The sequence below is a fragment of the Anolis carolinensis genome, chromosome 1 (genome assembly GCF_035594765.1).
Source record: "Anolis carolinensis isolate JA03-04 chromosome 1, rAnoCar3.1.pri, whole genome shotgun sequence".
NCBI lineage: Eukaryota > Metazoa > Chordata > Lepidosauria > Squamata > Dactyloidae > Anolis > Anolis carolinensis.
The window spans coordinates 187,548,286-187,565,179 of NC_085841.1; the positions used below are offsets into that span (position 1 = coordinate 187,548,286).

The 16,894-nt window shown below is 39.8% G+C and overlaps 1 protein-coding gene across 3 annotated transcripts in view; it reads left to right on the forward strand.

Annotated features, from left to right (window-relative positions):
* Positions 1–16,894, forward strand: part of pard3b (par-3 family cell polarity regulator beta) — a 691,700-nt gene that overhangs the window by 577,809 nt on the left and 96,997 nt on the right. For all 3 annotated transcript variants that reach the window (XR_010002345.1, XM_008114949.3, XM_062969129.1), the window contains one exon: positions 9,336–9,465. Coding sequence is in view for 2 of the 3 variants with exons in the window: in XM_008114949.3 (XP_008113156.2) it covers positions 9,336–9,465 (130 nt within the window). In the remaining variant the exon portion in view is untranslated. Of the gene's footprint in view, positions 1–9,335; positions 9,466–16,894 lie in introns of those variants that run through there.

The window sequence follows — 16,894 nt, forward strand, 5'->3', positions numbered from 1 at the left end:
AGGGAGAATATAGTCGAAGCTCAGCTACTAAGTACTGGCAGCACAGCTGTGGGTTTATACTTGGGCCTGCTCAGTCTCTATGTCTGAGAAGACCAGAGATCCTGTTTGTTTTTTACATTTAAACTTTTGTTTCCTTCTTCAAGCTCCCACTGGTAATCCCTTTTCAGCAGGTGAAGATACAGAATCTGATTGTCAGCCCATTGCTCTCAATGGAGAAGTTAATCCAACACTGACAGTGAAATGGGCAATCTGTGGGTACACATAGACTGTAGAATGAATGCAGTTTGATACCACTAACTGCCATGACTCAATACTATGGGATCCTGGGAACCCTGGTTTGGTGAGGCAAAGAAGGCTAAAGATTTGCAGAACTGCAACTCTCAGGATTCCATAACATTGAGCTGTGGTCATTACAGTGCTGTTAAACTGCATTCATTTTACAATGTAGATGCATCCAGTGATTCTCTTCTAAACCAGGTTCTGGTTGTGTCTGTGGCAGGAATAGCTTCCTAGTTGGATCTTCACTCTTTCTCATTGTCTTGTGCTCTGAGAGTTCTGTTTTAGAGGAAGAGAGGAGCATGGTACCCTTCACTCATTAGGTAGCTCCCTATCACCTTCTCTCAGGAGCTTTCCTCTTAGCAGAGCCCATCTAGGAGAAATAAGGCATTCAGAAATAAGTTGTGGTAGAGGGTCAGGTTTCTTTTCTTCTCCACATGTTTTTTTTGTCAGTCCTCACTTTATATACAATTAATGCAGACCTAACTCCACTCTCAGAATTTTGCAGCCAGCAACTGTAGTCCAAGGCTGAAAAAATGTCTTCTGCAATACGAATTCAATTAAAATGGAATGTTTACTATTTGACAGACTAATGGCCCTTCTACAAAGCCATATAAAATCTAGATTATCTGCTTTGAACTGAATTATATTACAGTGTAGACTCATGTAATTCAGTTCAAAGAAGATAATGTGGATTATTTACTTTGATAATCTAGATCAGTGGTTCTCAACCTGTGGGTCCCCAGGTGTTTTGGCCTACAACTCCTAGAAATCCCAGCCAGTTTACCATCTGTTCGGATTTCTGGGAGTTGAAGGCCAAAATACCTGGGGACCCACAGGTTGAGAACCACTGATCTATATTGTATTGCAGTATAGAAGGGGACAAAGTGCCTAGCTTTACAGGATGTGACCAAGCCCATTTGATTAACATTTTGTTTTGTCAAATGAAAATCAGTAAGACATCAATCCTTACAAGAACACCACTGTGTTGACTGGAGTTCAAATCAGAGACTCAGGTCAAGCAGCCAAGGTATCTTTGTGCAGTACCTGAAGCATGCCATGATATTTATTGTATGCCCCTGACATTGGAATGATAGCATGAAAGAAAAGCATCTGGATTATGAAGGGGAGTGCCATTGCCTCACTGATTATTTCTCCATATGCTCAAAATGCTTCAAAAGGAAATGATATCTTACCATATACTTCGTTGAAATATTTAAAATATTGAGTCTTAAATCAAATCTGATTTTGCATACTTTCTAAATTCAGAATTTGGAAAGGTGCTTTTTAAATAGAGTAATTGGTTAGAGTCCTACGATTCAGAACCGTAACTGATTGACATTCTCATTGCATTTTGAGAAGTAATGTTTCTACTTTCTGAAGTAATTATAATACCTGAATGCTGCTGACCCATGGTAAAAAAAATCACTGCCCTCTTCTTTACAGCAAAGTGTGGGTTTGCTGCATGACCCTCAGTATGAGCCAACATTTGATCATTTTATATTTCTCCTCCACTTTTTACGGAGCCCTCCCCCGCCTCGACTGTAAAAGTAGCTAGGGGCCCTTCCACACAGGCCCAAAACCCATGATGGGTTGCAGATTAACCAGAGGCATCCAAACAATGCCTCAAATTAATCCGGTTTAATCTGGAATAAACTGAGATATTCCAGTTTACTCCAGATTTTTTAAAAAACACCTCAGTAGATCCGGATCTTACTGCAAGGCACGGATCTATTGAGGTTTTGGGCCTGTGGGGATTTTCTCCTGAGAGTCAATTCCCATTGCCAGCCTGGTTCTTTGGGCTCTAAGAGGAGTGGGATGGCACCCCATCCTCCCCTCCCAGCCCCTTATTTCCCTTCTAAATGTACTGGAGGGGGCTGGCTTTATCTCAGGTCCCTCAGAGAAAGCTCCTGATGCATCAGGGGCTTTGGAGGGGTGAGTGGGGTAGCCAGGCCCCTCCATTAAATTTAGAGGGGAAATGGGGGGCTGGGGGCTGCCTAGATGCCCTCCCCAGCAAAATCCTGGAAGAGCCCTAAGGCTGGATCTAGACTGTCCTATATCCCAGGATCTGATCCCAGATTATCTCCTTTGAACTGGATTATATTTATCTACACTGCCAGATTATCTGGGATAAACAGATAATCTGGGACCAGATCCTAGGATATAGGGCAGCGTAGCTTCATCCTAAAAAGTTAATTACAGGCGTAAAAGAGTGAAGTTGGAATGTTGTTTACAGCAGACCCTTGGCTTCCATTGGGGTTTGGTTCCAGCAACTCCTGTGGATAACAAAACCCATGGATGCATGGGTTGGATGGGCATTTTACAGAACTGCTTTAGTTACATATTCCTACATGGGAAGGAGTTTGACAGGATGGCCCCTGGAGTCCCTTCCAACTGTGTTTCTCTGAAACTACCCTGTATTCCACTACTGTTCTGGTTCCAGAGATGAACTGGCAGTGATTGCATTGAACTGTCAGCTAAATATGTTCCCTAGTCCTACTGTTATGGATGCTTCTGTGATCTTTATGCTGGCTGTTTGAACCTTTGAGTCACATCTCTATCAGTCTATGGAACCCCAGGATCAGACTCCTCCACTTTGTTTCTGGCAGGCCTTGAATTTTCTTGTCTAACTAGTCAAGCTGTGAAGTGGTTTATGTGGTGCTAGTGTTTTCACTGCTTGTTTGATTTAGGAGAGACCAAAACGAGTTTGGAGATACAAAACTTACTCAGGTCTGCCATAATCCTTCTGTTTGAAAGTTCCAGTTTCATGGTGGTCTTATAAACAAAGAGGTAATGTAATTCCCTCAAACATTTTATAATTTTAACACTGCTCACAAGTTTTACAGATGCATTTCACTGAAAATATTTCCTATGCAAGTTTTTTTAAGGTAGTATATTTTTTAAAATTTCTTTTGTGCATTCTGATTTCTTTTCTATACAAACATGGTTTTTTTCATCCCATGCACCTGGGATTTTATTTCTTCCTCCATTTCCTTGCTTTAGAATAGCTATCTGATCAAACCCATATTTTGAAATATATGTACTTATACTCAGATGCGAAAATAGGTTGAAGTCAAAGTTTTTTTTCCTCCTGTAAATGTGAGAAAATTGTGGTCTTTTTTTAATATTGCCTTATCAGTTTCTTTTTTTATTATTACTGATGACTTCATTCTGTTTGAATTCAATGCTTCGCTTTCTTTGGGGTAAACTAATAGATTATGTATGCGATATTTGCCTGGGCCTGATTGAATTCATCTGGTAGTTTGAATGTGGTTCATATATTCATGTAACTGTCAGGAGCCAAGCTAAAATGCAGAACTGTTAAATGATTGGGCATCGCAATAATTTCACATTGCTTGGGAACTTGATGCAGGCTTGGGTTGGGGGTTGTTTTTTTTTTGTTACATTGTTCATATTTCTTTCCTCAATTAGACTTACATTTTTTAAAAGCCAGTACTTCTAACTATTGATATGGACAGTTACTGAGAAAAAAGTCATTAAATATTGTGTCTGGTATTTTATGTTTGGGATGGAAGGAATGGGAACATACTGCAAAGATTTGACTTCATCATACAAATTACACATACAGAGAAGAATTTAGTTCTTTATTTTAGTAAAGCATGTTTTACCATGGACTCAGCTAAATTATAGCTGAAGAAAACTCTCTGAATTCATTATGAAGCACATTGTAGCATTGTTTTTAATATTGCCCCCAGGATTTAAGGCTATTGATAAGTTTGGGCTCACAATTGTCTTACTGAGGATATCTTTGCAGCACCACAAAAGTCACTAAAATAAATTGTAAAATCATAGAAGAGTAGAGTTGGAACAGACCACATGGGCCATCTAGTCCAACCCTCCCCCCGGCTATGCAGGAAAATCACAATCAAAGCACCCCCAAAAGATGGCCATCCAGTCTCTGTTTAAAAGCCTCCAAGAAAGGAGCTTCCACCACACTCTGAGGCAGAGAGTTCCACTGCTAAACAGCTCTTACAGTCAGGAAGGTTTTCCTAATGTTCAGGTGGAATCTCTTTTCCTATCATTTGAACTTGTTGTTCCATTGAGACCTAGTTTCCAGAGAACAAGCTTGCTCCCTCTTCCTTATGACATCTTTTCACATATTTATACATGGTGATCATGTCTCCTGTCAAACTTCTCTTGTGCAGGCTAAACATATCCAGCTCTTTAAGACACTCCTCATAGGGATTTGTGGTCTCCAGATCTTTGTCATTCTAGTTGCCCTTCTCTGGATACCTTCCAGCTTGTCAATATCTCTTTTGAACTGTGGTGCCCAGATTTGTACACAGTGTTATTCCAGGTGAGGTCTAATCAAAGCAGAATAAAGAAGCACCATGACTTCCTTTGGTCATGACACTATGCTCCTTTTGATGCAGGTCAAAATCCCATTGACTTTTTTAGCTGCTGAATCACATTACTGGCTCATGTTGTCCACTAAAACTCCCAAGATCTTTTTTACATGCACTATTGTCAAACCAGGCATCACCCATTCGGTAGCTTTACATTTCATTTTATTCTGCCTAACACTCCTTCTTGTTGAAATTTATTTCATTAGTTTTGGCCCAACTCTCTAATTTCTTAAGGTCATTTTGAATTCTGATCCTGTCCTCTGAAGTATTAGCTATCCCTCCCAATTAGGTGTCATCTACAAACTTGATAAGCATGCCCTCTAAGCTTTCATCCAAGTCATTAATAAAGATGTTGAACAGCACTGGGTCTAGGACACAACCCTGTGGCACCCCACAAGTCACTATTGAGGGATCTTTGGGTTTTATAGACAACACTTCCATTGAGGACAGTATCTGGCCTTGTAAAGAAGTAGAGTTAGTCTGATAACTAAAAACTAAGGCAAAAATGAGATGGATTATGCAAACTTGTTCAGTAAAGAAGTTGTGTGAACTGAAAACAGGTTCAGAGATGCTTCAAATGTTTCGGTGTTTCCATGTGGCAAAAACCAAACAAAATGTAATGGATCTCATATGTGGCTATAACACCTCTCAGTTGCACACATTTTGGGTGTCAGGAAGTATTTATCCTAGGTGGCCACTTCCAGACAATTATTCACATATGAATATTGGAAGCAGTGGAACTTTGCTTCTAGGTTCTGTGGTTTGCTGTAAATAGTCTCCATTTTATTAACAGTTCATTAAATTGTATTACATACTGCTGAGTGCTTTGCTCTCCCATTTGCACACTATGTATTCTTGCATTTTGTTCCCATCGTTTGCCTATATTTTCCCCCAACAAGGCCCCTTTCACCCTGTGCAGAAATTATTCTCTCTTTCTTGATATATAATCCCTACATTTGGACAGACGTAGGAAATGTATATGGCATCCATAAATGTCACTGTGAATCAAAATATTTTAATATCCCTATATTTAAACCCACAGAAGACAAGAAAAATAAATCTTGCCCAGCAAACAGTCCTTCCCACTGGCCCCCTGGCCTCTCTGCATGAATATAACACAAACTTAACATTACTGTAATTTAGCGACACAATAAATCATACTCGGCAAACACTGCTATTCTATTGTACCAGTCTATGTGTTCCCATTTAACAAACCTTTTACAGGGTTCAACTATGGGCAAAATGATAAAGAAAGAAAAAAGGAAGAGAGGATTAAAGGGACAAAATAGTGACTATAGTAAAGAAACCAAGAGGACTAACAGAGATGGCACACAGTTGGGCCATTGGAAACAATGCCATTGACTGTTTTGCATCATCATCCTCATTGTCATTGTCATCGTTGTTATCATTTTACAAACACAATGCTCCCTTTTCTAAATAATAGGAAAGTCAGTATTTTCTTAGAAAGGAACAAGTTGAATCCAGAGAAGCACAGATTTGCTGCCCCACCCATACTTGAACTGAGCTGTTGTACATTAAACGCTACAGTCACCCATAAAGAAACTAGGACCATCAGTATTAAATTGTGTCTCTTTAACGTGTTAAATATAGTAAACCACCCATATTTGCTGGGATTAGGGGCACAGGACCTCCCTGAAAGTAAAAAATTACACTTTTTTGTTATGTTTTCACCTGAGAGAACACCTTTCTAGAAATCTCTTAGAATCATAGTATCATAGCATCGTAGAGTTGGAAGAGACCTCACGGGCCATCCAGTCCAACCCCCTGCAAGAAGCAGGAAAATCTCATTCAAAGCACCCCCGACAGGTGGCCATCCAGCCTCTGCTTAAAAGCCTCCAAAGAAGGAGCCTCCACCACAGTCCGGGGCAGAGAGTTCCACTGCTGAACAGCTCTCACAGTGAGGAAGTTCTTCCTGATGTTCAGGTGGAATCTCCTTTCCTGTAGTTTGAAGCCATTGTTCCATGTCCTAGTCTGCAGGGCAGCAGAAAACAAACTTGCTCCCTCTTCCCTATGACTTCCCCTCACATATTTATACATAGCTATCACGTCTCCTCTCAGCCTTCTCTTCTGCAGGCTAAACATACCCAGTACTTTAAGCCGCTCCTCATAGGGCTTGTTCTTCAGACCCTTGATCATTTTAGTCACCCTCCTCTGGATGCTTTCCAGCTTGTCAACATCTCCCTTCAACTGCGGTGCCCAGAATTGGACACAGTATCCCAGGTGTGGCCTGACCAAGGAAGAATAGAGGGGTAGCATGACTTCCCTGGATCTAGATGCTATACCCCTATTGATGCAGGCCAAAATCCCATTGGCTTTTTTCGCCATCGCATTACATTGTAGGCTCATGTTTAACTTGTTGTCCACGAGGACTCCAAGGTCTTCTTCACACATACTGCTGTTGAGCCAGGCATCGTCCCCCATTCTGTATCTTTCATTTTTTCTGCCTAAGTGAAGTATCTTGCATTTGTCCCTGTTGAACTTCATTTTGTTAGTTTCAGCCCATCTCTCTAATCTGTCAAGATCATTTTGAATTCTGCTCCTGTCTTCTGGAGTGTTAGCTCTCCCTCCCAGTTTTGTGTCGTCTCCAAACTTGATGATCGTGCCTTCTAACCCTTCGTCTAAGTCGTTAATAAAGATGTTGAACAGAACCAGACCCAGGACGGAACACTGCGGCACTTGACTCGTGACTTCTTTCCAAGATGAAGAAGATGCATTGGTGAGCACCCTTTGGGTTCGTTCGCTTAACCAATTGCAGATCCACCTAACCGTAGTTTTGCCTAGCCCACATTTGACTAGCTTGTTTGCCAGAAGGTCATGGGGATTTTGTTGAAGGCCTTACTGAAACCCAGATAGGCTACATCCACAGCATTCCCCGCATCTACCCAGCTTGTAACTCTATCGAAAAAAGAGATTAGATTAGTCTGGCATGATTTATTTTTGGTAAATCCGTGTTGACTATTAGCAATTACCACATTTGTTTCTAAGTGTTTGCAGACCACTTCCTTAATGATCTTTTCCAGAATCTTGACTGGTATCAATGTGAGGCTAACCGGACAGTAATTATTTGGGTTGTCCTTTTTTCCCTTCTTGAAGATAGGGACCACATTCGCCCTCCTCCAATCTGCTGGGACTTCTCCTGTTCTCCAAGAACTCTCAAAAATGATTGCTAGTGGTTCTGAAATAAGTTCCGCTAGTTCTTTCAATACTCTTGGGTGTAGTTGATCCAGCCCTGGAGACTTAAATTCATTTAGAGCAGCCAGGTATTTCTGGATGACTTCTTTACCTATTTGGGGTTGGATTTCCCCCAATCCTTCATCCACTCCATGTTGCTGAGGTTGAGGCTGGCTTTCTTTTTGTGAGAAGACTGAGGCAAAGAAGGCATTAAATAGTTCTGCCTTTTCCCTTTCCCCTGTCAGAATTTCCCTATCTTCTCCTCGTAGAGGCCTTATCACTTCCTTGTTCTTCCTTTTCCTACCAATGTAAGCAAAGAAGCCCTTTTTATTGTTTTTAATGTCTCTGGCAAGCCTGAGCTTGTTTTGTGCTTTGGCCTTGCAAACCTTTTCCCTACAGGAGTTGGCTATTTGTTTGAATTCTTCTTTGGTGATTTCTCCCTTTTTCCACATCTTGTGCATGTCTTTTTTTAGTCTTAGACCAGTTAGAAGTTCTTTGGACATCCATTCTGGTTTCTTTGCACTTGTCTTGTTTTTATTCTTTGTTGGCACTGTTTGCATTTGCGCCTTGAGTATTTCACTTTTGAAAAACTCCCATCCATCCTTGACTCCCTTGTCTTTTAATATTGGCGTCCATGGAATGCCGCTCAGTATTTCCTTCGTTTTTTGGAAGTCAGCTCTCTTCAAGTCCAGAATGCAGGTTTGACTTTTTTTTCGTTTCGGCTTTCCTTTGTATCGCAAACTGCAGGAGCACATGGTTGCTTTCCCCTAAGGATCCGACCACTTCAACTGCATTGATCTAGTCCTCTGTGTTTGTTAGGATGAGGTCAAGAGTAGACGATCCCCTTGTTGCCTCTTCTACCTTCTGGACCATAAAATTGTCTGCAAGGCAAGCAAGAAATTTGTTGGACTTTGTACTCTTGGCCGAGTTTGTTTTCCAGCAGATATCAGGATAGTTGAAATCGCCCATGACTACTATATCTCTTCTTTGTGCCTGTTTGGTCAGCTGCTGACAGAAGGCTTCATCAAGTTCTTCATCCTGGTTTGGAGGTCTGTATTAGACACCCACGACGAGATCTTTTTGAGTCCCAGTTCCCTTGATTCTTATCCAGATGCTTCTTAAGTGCTTCTGTGTGACTTTTTGATCAACTTCTGGCAGAGGCTGGCCATAGAATAGCACTGGAGGACCTAGAGATCCCTAGAGCAGCATTTTAATCAAATCTATGAATAATAAAATTCTCAAAAGTGATACCTGTAAATGTGGAGGGATGATTGTATGTTATTCCTTCAAACTTCAGACTTTATGGCAAAGTATCATACTATAACTGGAAGCCCAAGAAAGCATATTGAGGTACGTATGTGTACATTTTCAAGTGGTGATCATGAGAACTAAAGACCCACACTGCTAAAGTTTTCACTTTTTAAAATAAATGTGATCCCCTGCTTGTAACAGCTGAAGATAATATTGATTGATACTTATCCATTTTTCTCTTTTATCTAGTGACCGCCCTAGTGCTGGAACTGCAGAACGCATCCAGAAGTTACGGAAAGAATACCATCAAGCAAGGCGAGAAGGCTTACCTTTCTATGATGAAAATGACAGCCGAGGAAGGCCATCTGATCAGCACTGGGTAGGTGTTCATCCAATGTCTAATAAATATTCATCAAGCATTAAAAGAGCCATAATGGTGTAGTCATGGTTTGAGTGTTGTATTACAACTCTGGAGGTCAGGATGTCAATCCCTGTTCAGCCATGGAAACCCTCTAGGTCTCTTTGGACAAGTTACATTTTTTCAACTTCAGAGTAAGACAATATAAAACTGCATAGGGAGGGAATACTGTCTTGTCCTTTACCTCAGGTAGCAAAATTTCTTTAATGGTTCTGCAACTGTACCATAGTTTTCACTCCCGATGGGCCACTTATATACAAGGTGTGCCCATGTTGGAGAAGTATGTAATTTGTGTTGCCCTAACTGTAGTTTTGCTGTCTTTGAAAATGTAACATCTTGAAAATTGCAGTCTTGTATAGTCACTTTAAATGTGCTGCTTTTTATTTGTGGTTTTCCTGATACCTTTCTACATTTTTTTTCCTTCTTAATCTGAAAAGTTTTCAAATATCTTTGTTTTATAGGTTATGGTGGTGTGTTTAGATCAGGGGTCCCCAAACTTTAGAAGCAGAGGGCCGGTCCACAATCCTTCAGACTGTTGAGGGGCCGAATTATCATTTGAAAAAAACAAAACAAATTCCTATGCATACTGCACATGTCTTATTTGCAGTGCAACAACAACAACAACAACAAAGCAATACAATATTTAAAAATGAAAACAATTTTAACCAACATAAACCTATCAGGATTTCAATGGAAAGTGTGGGCCTGCTACTGGCCAATGAGATAGTCAAGTTAATTAGGATTGTTGTTGTTGTGTGCCTTCAAGTCATTTCAGACTTTGGCCGAGCCTAAGTCTAAAATTAATTATTTATTTACTGCATTTATTTACTACATTTATATCCCACCCTTCTCATCCCGAAAGGGACTCAGAGCAGCTGTATGTACACACAATATATTATATTATTAGCATAACACAATATTAGCATTATATATTACTATATTGAACTATACCACTATACTATTATATAATATGTAATATATAACATATAATTAATATTATTATATGGCATTACTATTAATATTATATTGTATAACATAATATTATTATCAATATTATATGTATATACAATATATTATATTATTAAAACTGATATAAAAATATTATATTATAAAACTGAGGGCGGGGGCCAGGTAAATGAGCTTGGAGGGCCGCATCCGGCCCCCGGGCCTTAGTTTGGGGACCCCTGGTTTAGATGATTGAAATCTAGCTGTCAGAAGGGAATTCTAATAGTCTTTTCTTTATTTGAGAAAGAAGCTGGATTAAAAATCAGAGTTGCTAATTATTCACGGCTACATCTACCCTTGTCTGCTCAGTGCATATCCAATTCTGACTTCCCTGGACCAAAGCTTTAAAGTAATGCTAAAATCTGAGCTGTTAACAACAAAGGAAGTCAGGCAATATTCTGAGACATTGCTGCTAAGTCTACCATAGCAGATACAAAAAGCTTTCAGGACCTGGATTGTTTATGAACAATGTCCTCTCTTGGTGCATTTTAAAAGTTGGTTCTGATAAAGCTTTAGTTGCTGGAACTCCCTCCCAATAAATCAATTTAACATACCCTTTCATTAAGTCAGCCTGATTTGGCCAACAGAACTGTGGTGCTTAAGAGAAAGAGAGAGAGAGAGAGAGATAGAAACTATTCTCCAAGCTATGTTTTTAAATAACATACTTATTCCCCCAAGGTAAATGTTTAAAGAATAATTGATATCCTGGCAAATAATCCAGACCTGGTCAATGAAGCTTTGGGAGGGCTGGATGAGGATTCCTATTTCTTATCAAACCTTGAAGGGCTTTATTACCATGCTGACTATGCCCCCATATAGTCTCCAAAGCTTCACAAAAGTCCCTTCTGGGTAATCCCCCTTAAGCCATTTCTATTAGGTGTAATACCCTAAGATTACTGATTCCCAAGGCTACATGTTTTCTGTGAGAGAAGGGTTGTTAATCAAAGCACCCAAGATAGCTTTAAAGCTCTCAGTCTCTCTGATTAATATCAGAAGTCTCAAGATTGTTTCCATTTCGCAGTCAAATGCCTTTGCACTAACACTAATGTTATGGCTTTAATGCAGAAAATCTGGGAGGTAAGGAGGGGACTAGCACATTCCTTGAGACTTGTAGGTGCTTCTTGAGCTTCCATCATCAGAGCTCAAGTCCTCTTAACCTACACTGCTGTTTGATTTGTGATACGAAACATGTCAAACCTTAACAAGGAGCAATATAACATGCCCTTCAATAAACATACCCTGAAAAGGGAGAGCTTTACTGGATTATATTCTTGTAATTTTTGCCCATTGATTATCTCAAAGATTGTCTGTTACCTAGGGGGATCACCTAGGACTGGAGTCTCTTGTGGCACATGTACAAGATTTTACTGCTCAGTAGAGAATCAGCGAAATAGAATGATTTCCAGCTGGTGAGAGGATCAGGTACAACTACATTTTATCTGTTTAGCACAGTGGTTCTCAACCTATGGGTCCCCAGATGTTTTGACCTTCAACTCCCAGAAATCTTAACAGTTGGCAAACTGGCTGGGATTTCTGGGAGTTGTCGGCCAAAGCACCTGGGGACCCACAGGCTGAGAACCACTGGTTTAGCATGTACACAGAACATATCATATATATAAAGCAGAATTAGACACAGAGGGAGGAACTTCATAAGTATAAGATATACAAATAACATGATACTACTTGAAGAGAACAGCAAGGACTTGTAACAATTGCTGAAGAAAGCCAAGGAAGAAAAGGCAAAGGCGGGTTTACAAATGAACATAAAGAAAACAAACATAAAGACAACAAATGATTTGCATAACTTCAGAGTTGATTATGAAGACATTAAAAAGTTGCAAATGAAACAAAACTGATATAGGTAGCAAACACAATAGACAACAGGAACAGAATTCTAATGGATCTATATAAACTAGAAAATTGAGCGGAAAATAATAAAATGATATTTAATAGAGACATATTGAAAATTCTATATTTAGGCCATACAATCAAAATGCACAAGTATAAGATTGAATGGAGATACATGGCTCAGCAGTACTCCTTGCCAAAAAAAAAAGTCCTACTTGGGATTATTGTTGATTAATATCTAATCATAAGCCAGCTATGTGATGCCAAAAAAAAGACAAATGCTAGTTTGGAATACATTAATAGAAGCATAGTTTCAAAGTCAATGAAAGTAACAGTCCCAGTATATTCTGCACTGATCAGGTCTCATCTGGAATACTGCATTCAATTCTGCATGCCTCATTTTAAAAAGGATAAAGACAAGTTGGAGCAGGTTCAGAGAAGGGCAGTGAGGATGATCAGAACTATGGGGAACAAAATATGTACAGAAAGGTTAAAGGAGCTGGGCGTGTTCAGCTTGACGAAGGGAAGACTGAAAGGGGCAGGATTGCACTCTTCAAATACCTCAGGGGCTGTCACAGAGAGGAGAGGGCATGTTTGTTCCCTGCTGCTTCAGATGTAGGATGAGATCTAGTGGATTTAAGTTACAAAAGGATTGGAGGAATGGCTTAATAGCAGAAGTAGCTTGGCAGTGGAACCAACTGCCTAGAGAGGGGACCAGATCTCTTTTTCTAAAACCCTTTTAAAAGGAGTCTGGACAGGTACCTGCTGGAGATGTTTTATCTTAAAATCCTGAATTGAGTGGGAGGTGGGAGGGTTGGACTCCATGGCCAATGAGGCCCCTTCTAACTCTAGAATACTATGACTCTGTAACTGTAATTATTTCAAGATTTTGCGTACTTTGGCTCAGTCATTAATCAGAATGGAGACTGCAGTCAAGAAATCAAAAGACAAGGGCTTGAAAGGACAATAGCAAAGGAACTAGACAAAATCCTGAAGTGTGAAGATATATCATTGGATACTAAAGGTAGCACTGTCCATGCCATTGTACTTCCCATTTCTATGTGTGATTGCAAAAATTGGACAGTGAAGAAAGCTGATAGAAAGGAAATAATCTCATTTGAGATGTGGTGCTGGAGAAGAGTTCTATGGATACCAGGGACTTCTAAAAAAGACAAATGAATCCTAGAGCAAATTCGATCTGTCCCTAGAAGCCAAGATAACTAAACAAAGACTAGTGCACTTTGGAAATAACAAAAGAAGATATGCTGCTGCTGCTCAGTCGTTTAGTCGTCTCCGACTCTTCGTGACCTCATAGACCAGTCCACGCCACAGCTCCCTGTCGGCCGTCACCACCCCCAGTTCCTTCAAGGTCAAGCCAGTCACTTCAAGGATACCATCCATCTATCTTGCCCTTGGTCGGCCTCTCTTCCTTTTTCCTTCCATTTTCCCCAGCATCGTGATCTTTTCCAAGCTTTGCATCACTAGAAAAGACAAAAGTGTTGTTGAAAGCTTTCATGGCTAGAATCACAGGGTTGTTGTGTGTTTTCCAGGCTGTATGGCCATGTTCCAGAAGTATTCTCTCCTGACATTTCACCCACATCTATGGCAGGCATCCTCAGAGGTTGTGAAATATATACCTCACAACCTCTGAGGATGCCTGCCATAGATGTGGGTGAAATGTCAGGAGAGAATACTTCTGGAACATGACCATATAGCCCGGAAAACACACAACAACCCAAAGACAAAAGTGCTTGGCAAGATGGAAGACAGTAGAAAAAGAGAAAGACTCTTTACAAGTGGCATGGCAAGACCGGAGCAGAGCTTTTGATGACAAGGTGGCTTGGAAGTCACTCATTCATAGGGTTCTTCTTATAAATTATCTTGACAGTAGTTAATAACAGCAAACCAGATTTGTGTTAATGTGTTTTGGTCTTCCTGTACTCCACAATCAACTTCAGCAAAAGATGCTTTGTAGCTAATCTAGAATTCCTTCATTGGCTGTTTCCCCTTAGGGAACATAAACCTAACTTTGGCTGTTCCTATCCATTTCACTTAGCTCATAGTAATCCACCTTTTCCCTTGTGATACATTTCCTACTCCCCCAAACTTGGAGCTCTAGCTTTGCCTTAAGCTCTGTGACATACTAAGACATTGTGTTCCAATTCATATAGGTCTTGAAGCCACATCCAGATGAAGGCATTCTTATAGCTGGTTGTTTATGACCTATGGCCCGTGCAACTGTGCCGATGCCTCCCCCCTTTAAACATTGTTCATACCTTCAATATAAACAGTGTATTTCACCCTTCCCATGTGGTCAACAACATGGTTTGAAAATATATCTTGAAGATCATGATCACTAACAGACAGACCTTCTGACTTCAGCTTTGCTCTTTGGGAACAGGGATTGAGCAATAACTGAGTTGTTTGCTATGAGAGAAAAGAAGGTTAATTCCATAATTGTGATTAAATTGAAAACTTATTGTAATCTACATATTTCCATGCTCTAAAAAAAGGCACATAGAACTGAGAAAGGAGTATATATAAGATTTTTCTTCCTCTCCATTGGAAATCCTCTAGGGGCAATGCAGCTGTGAGATCCTTAATACGAGATAGGTTCTCACTGTGTTTTTGTCAGTTAGCCATATCTCTCCGCTATACCTTCCCATATGTAGCAGCTGCTGTTATGACTGGAAAACATTGCTAACCAAGGGTTCAAATGGATTGGCACTCAACAATAACTCATTGGGTTCACATCAGATAGTCTTCCAAACTTGGAAATATTGTTTGCATCCAATAAGAGGCAAAGTTGGTGATGTTAGTCTCCTATGCTGTATCCACATTGCAGAATTATAGCAGTTTGACACAACATTAACTTCCATATCTTGATGCCATGGATGGCTGAGATTTGTAGTTTTGTGGGATGTTTATCCTTCTCTGTTAGAGAGCTCTAGTGCCACAATATACTTCAAATCCCAGGATTCCATAGAATGGAGCTAGAGCAGTTAAAGTGTTGCTAAACTGCTTTAATTCTGCAGTGTGAATGTGATGCAAGAAAATGAAGTTAGTATCTTCCGAAAAAGAAAAACCAGGTCTGGAATAGAGCAATACATGCATCAAACTAAGGATCCATTTGCACTGTAGAATTAATGCAGTTTGGGACCACATGAACTGATGTGGCTCGATACTGTGGAATCATGGGAGTTGTAGTTTTCTCTGCCAAAGTGTGGTTGTGCATCACCAAACTGTAACCCTAGATTACATGGCATTGTATCAAATTGTGTTTTTTCTATGGTGTTAATAGATGCTAAGCCAAAAACCAGGTTTTGCTGCTTAAGAACAGAACCAAAACAACAAGAAGGCAATTTTACACTGCCTGAAGTTGTCAGTTCCAGCTAATCTATTTGGCTTCTACTTGCTTTTTAAAAATTAATATAAAATACAATTGAGCCCTGGTTTTGGTGCTGAAAAGGCTTTCTGGTTTTTCTTTTGCCTTAGGATGCAAACAGGATAGTGGCTTCAGTTTTGGAAATTGTTTGGGGGTGAGGGGGCATTATATGTTGCTTTGGCCAATATCCTCAGTGCATCCTGCAACTTTCACAGCATTCAGTAGAGTCTGATTTCAAGCTTATTAATCATCTCTGTGCTATTGTCACCTACACACCAACTATGCAGACTCCGTGGCTTCAATGTCAGGAAGCTTCCCTGTTGCTAAGCACCCAGGATAGATGGTTAATATCTCCCCTGATTTGGAGACCTTTCAAACTTGCTCACTATTTTTTTAACTTTTGATGGATTATATAATCAGAGGAAGAAATTGGCATAACTATCTCTGTGTATTCCTTGACTTAAAAAAAACATATGAAATGAATGGATTCACCCAAATTTGACAGGTAATGTGAAGACATATACACAATAATATAATATACTTGTTATTGTTATATATCTTTATCTCCAATTTAAAACAATCATTTTGTAGGATTTTCTTGCCAAGATATATTCAGAGAGAGTTTGTTTTTGGCTGAAAGGGTATGATTTGTCCATGATCATCCGTTACCATGGCTGAATGGGGATTCGGCTCTTGGTCTTCTTTATGCACCTTCTACACTGTCATATAATCTAGATTATGAACTGGATTATGTGAGTCTACACTGTGATATAATCAAGTTCAAAGCTGATAATCTGAATTTTATATGGCAGTATAGAAGGGGCCTTACTCCAATGATCAAACTTTTGACTGAATCTTGCATACCCACAGACATACATTTAAAATGTATTATAATAGAAACATAGAATGATATTTCTGACTTTTACTAACACTATAATAACCTAGACTTTTGACAGAAAGCATATTTGGAACAATCATTTTTTTAAAAGTAGACATAATGTGTCAAGCTTACATGAGTGCCAGCTGAAAAACAGCTTTCTAATAGCTTTGGAAAACAGACAAATGCTTCAAAGTACGGCCAAAACCCACACAATTTTTTTAAAAATAAGCCCACCATGCTTTGTGCCTCCCTGGTTTTCTTTTCACTTCTCC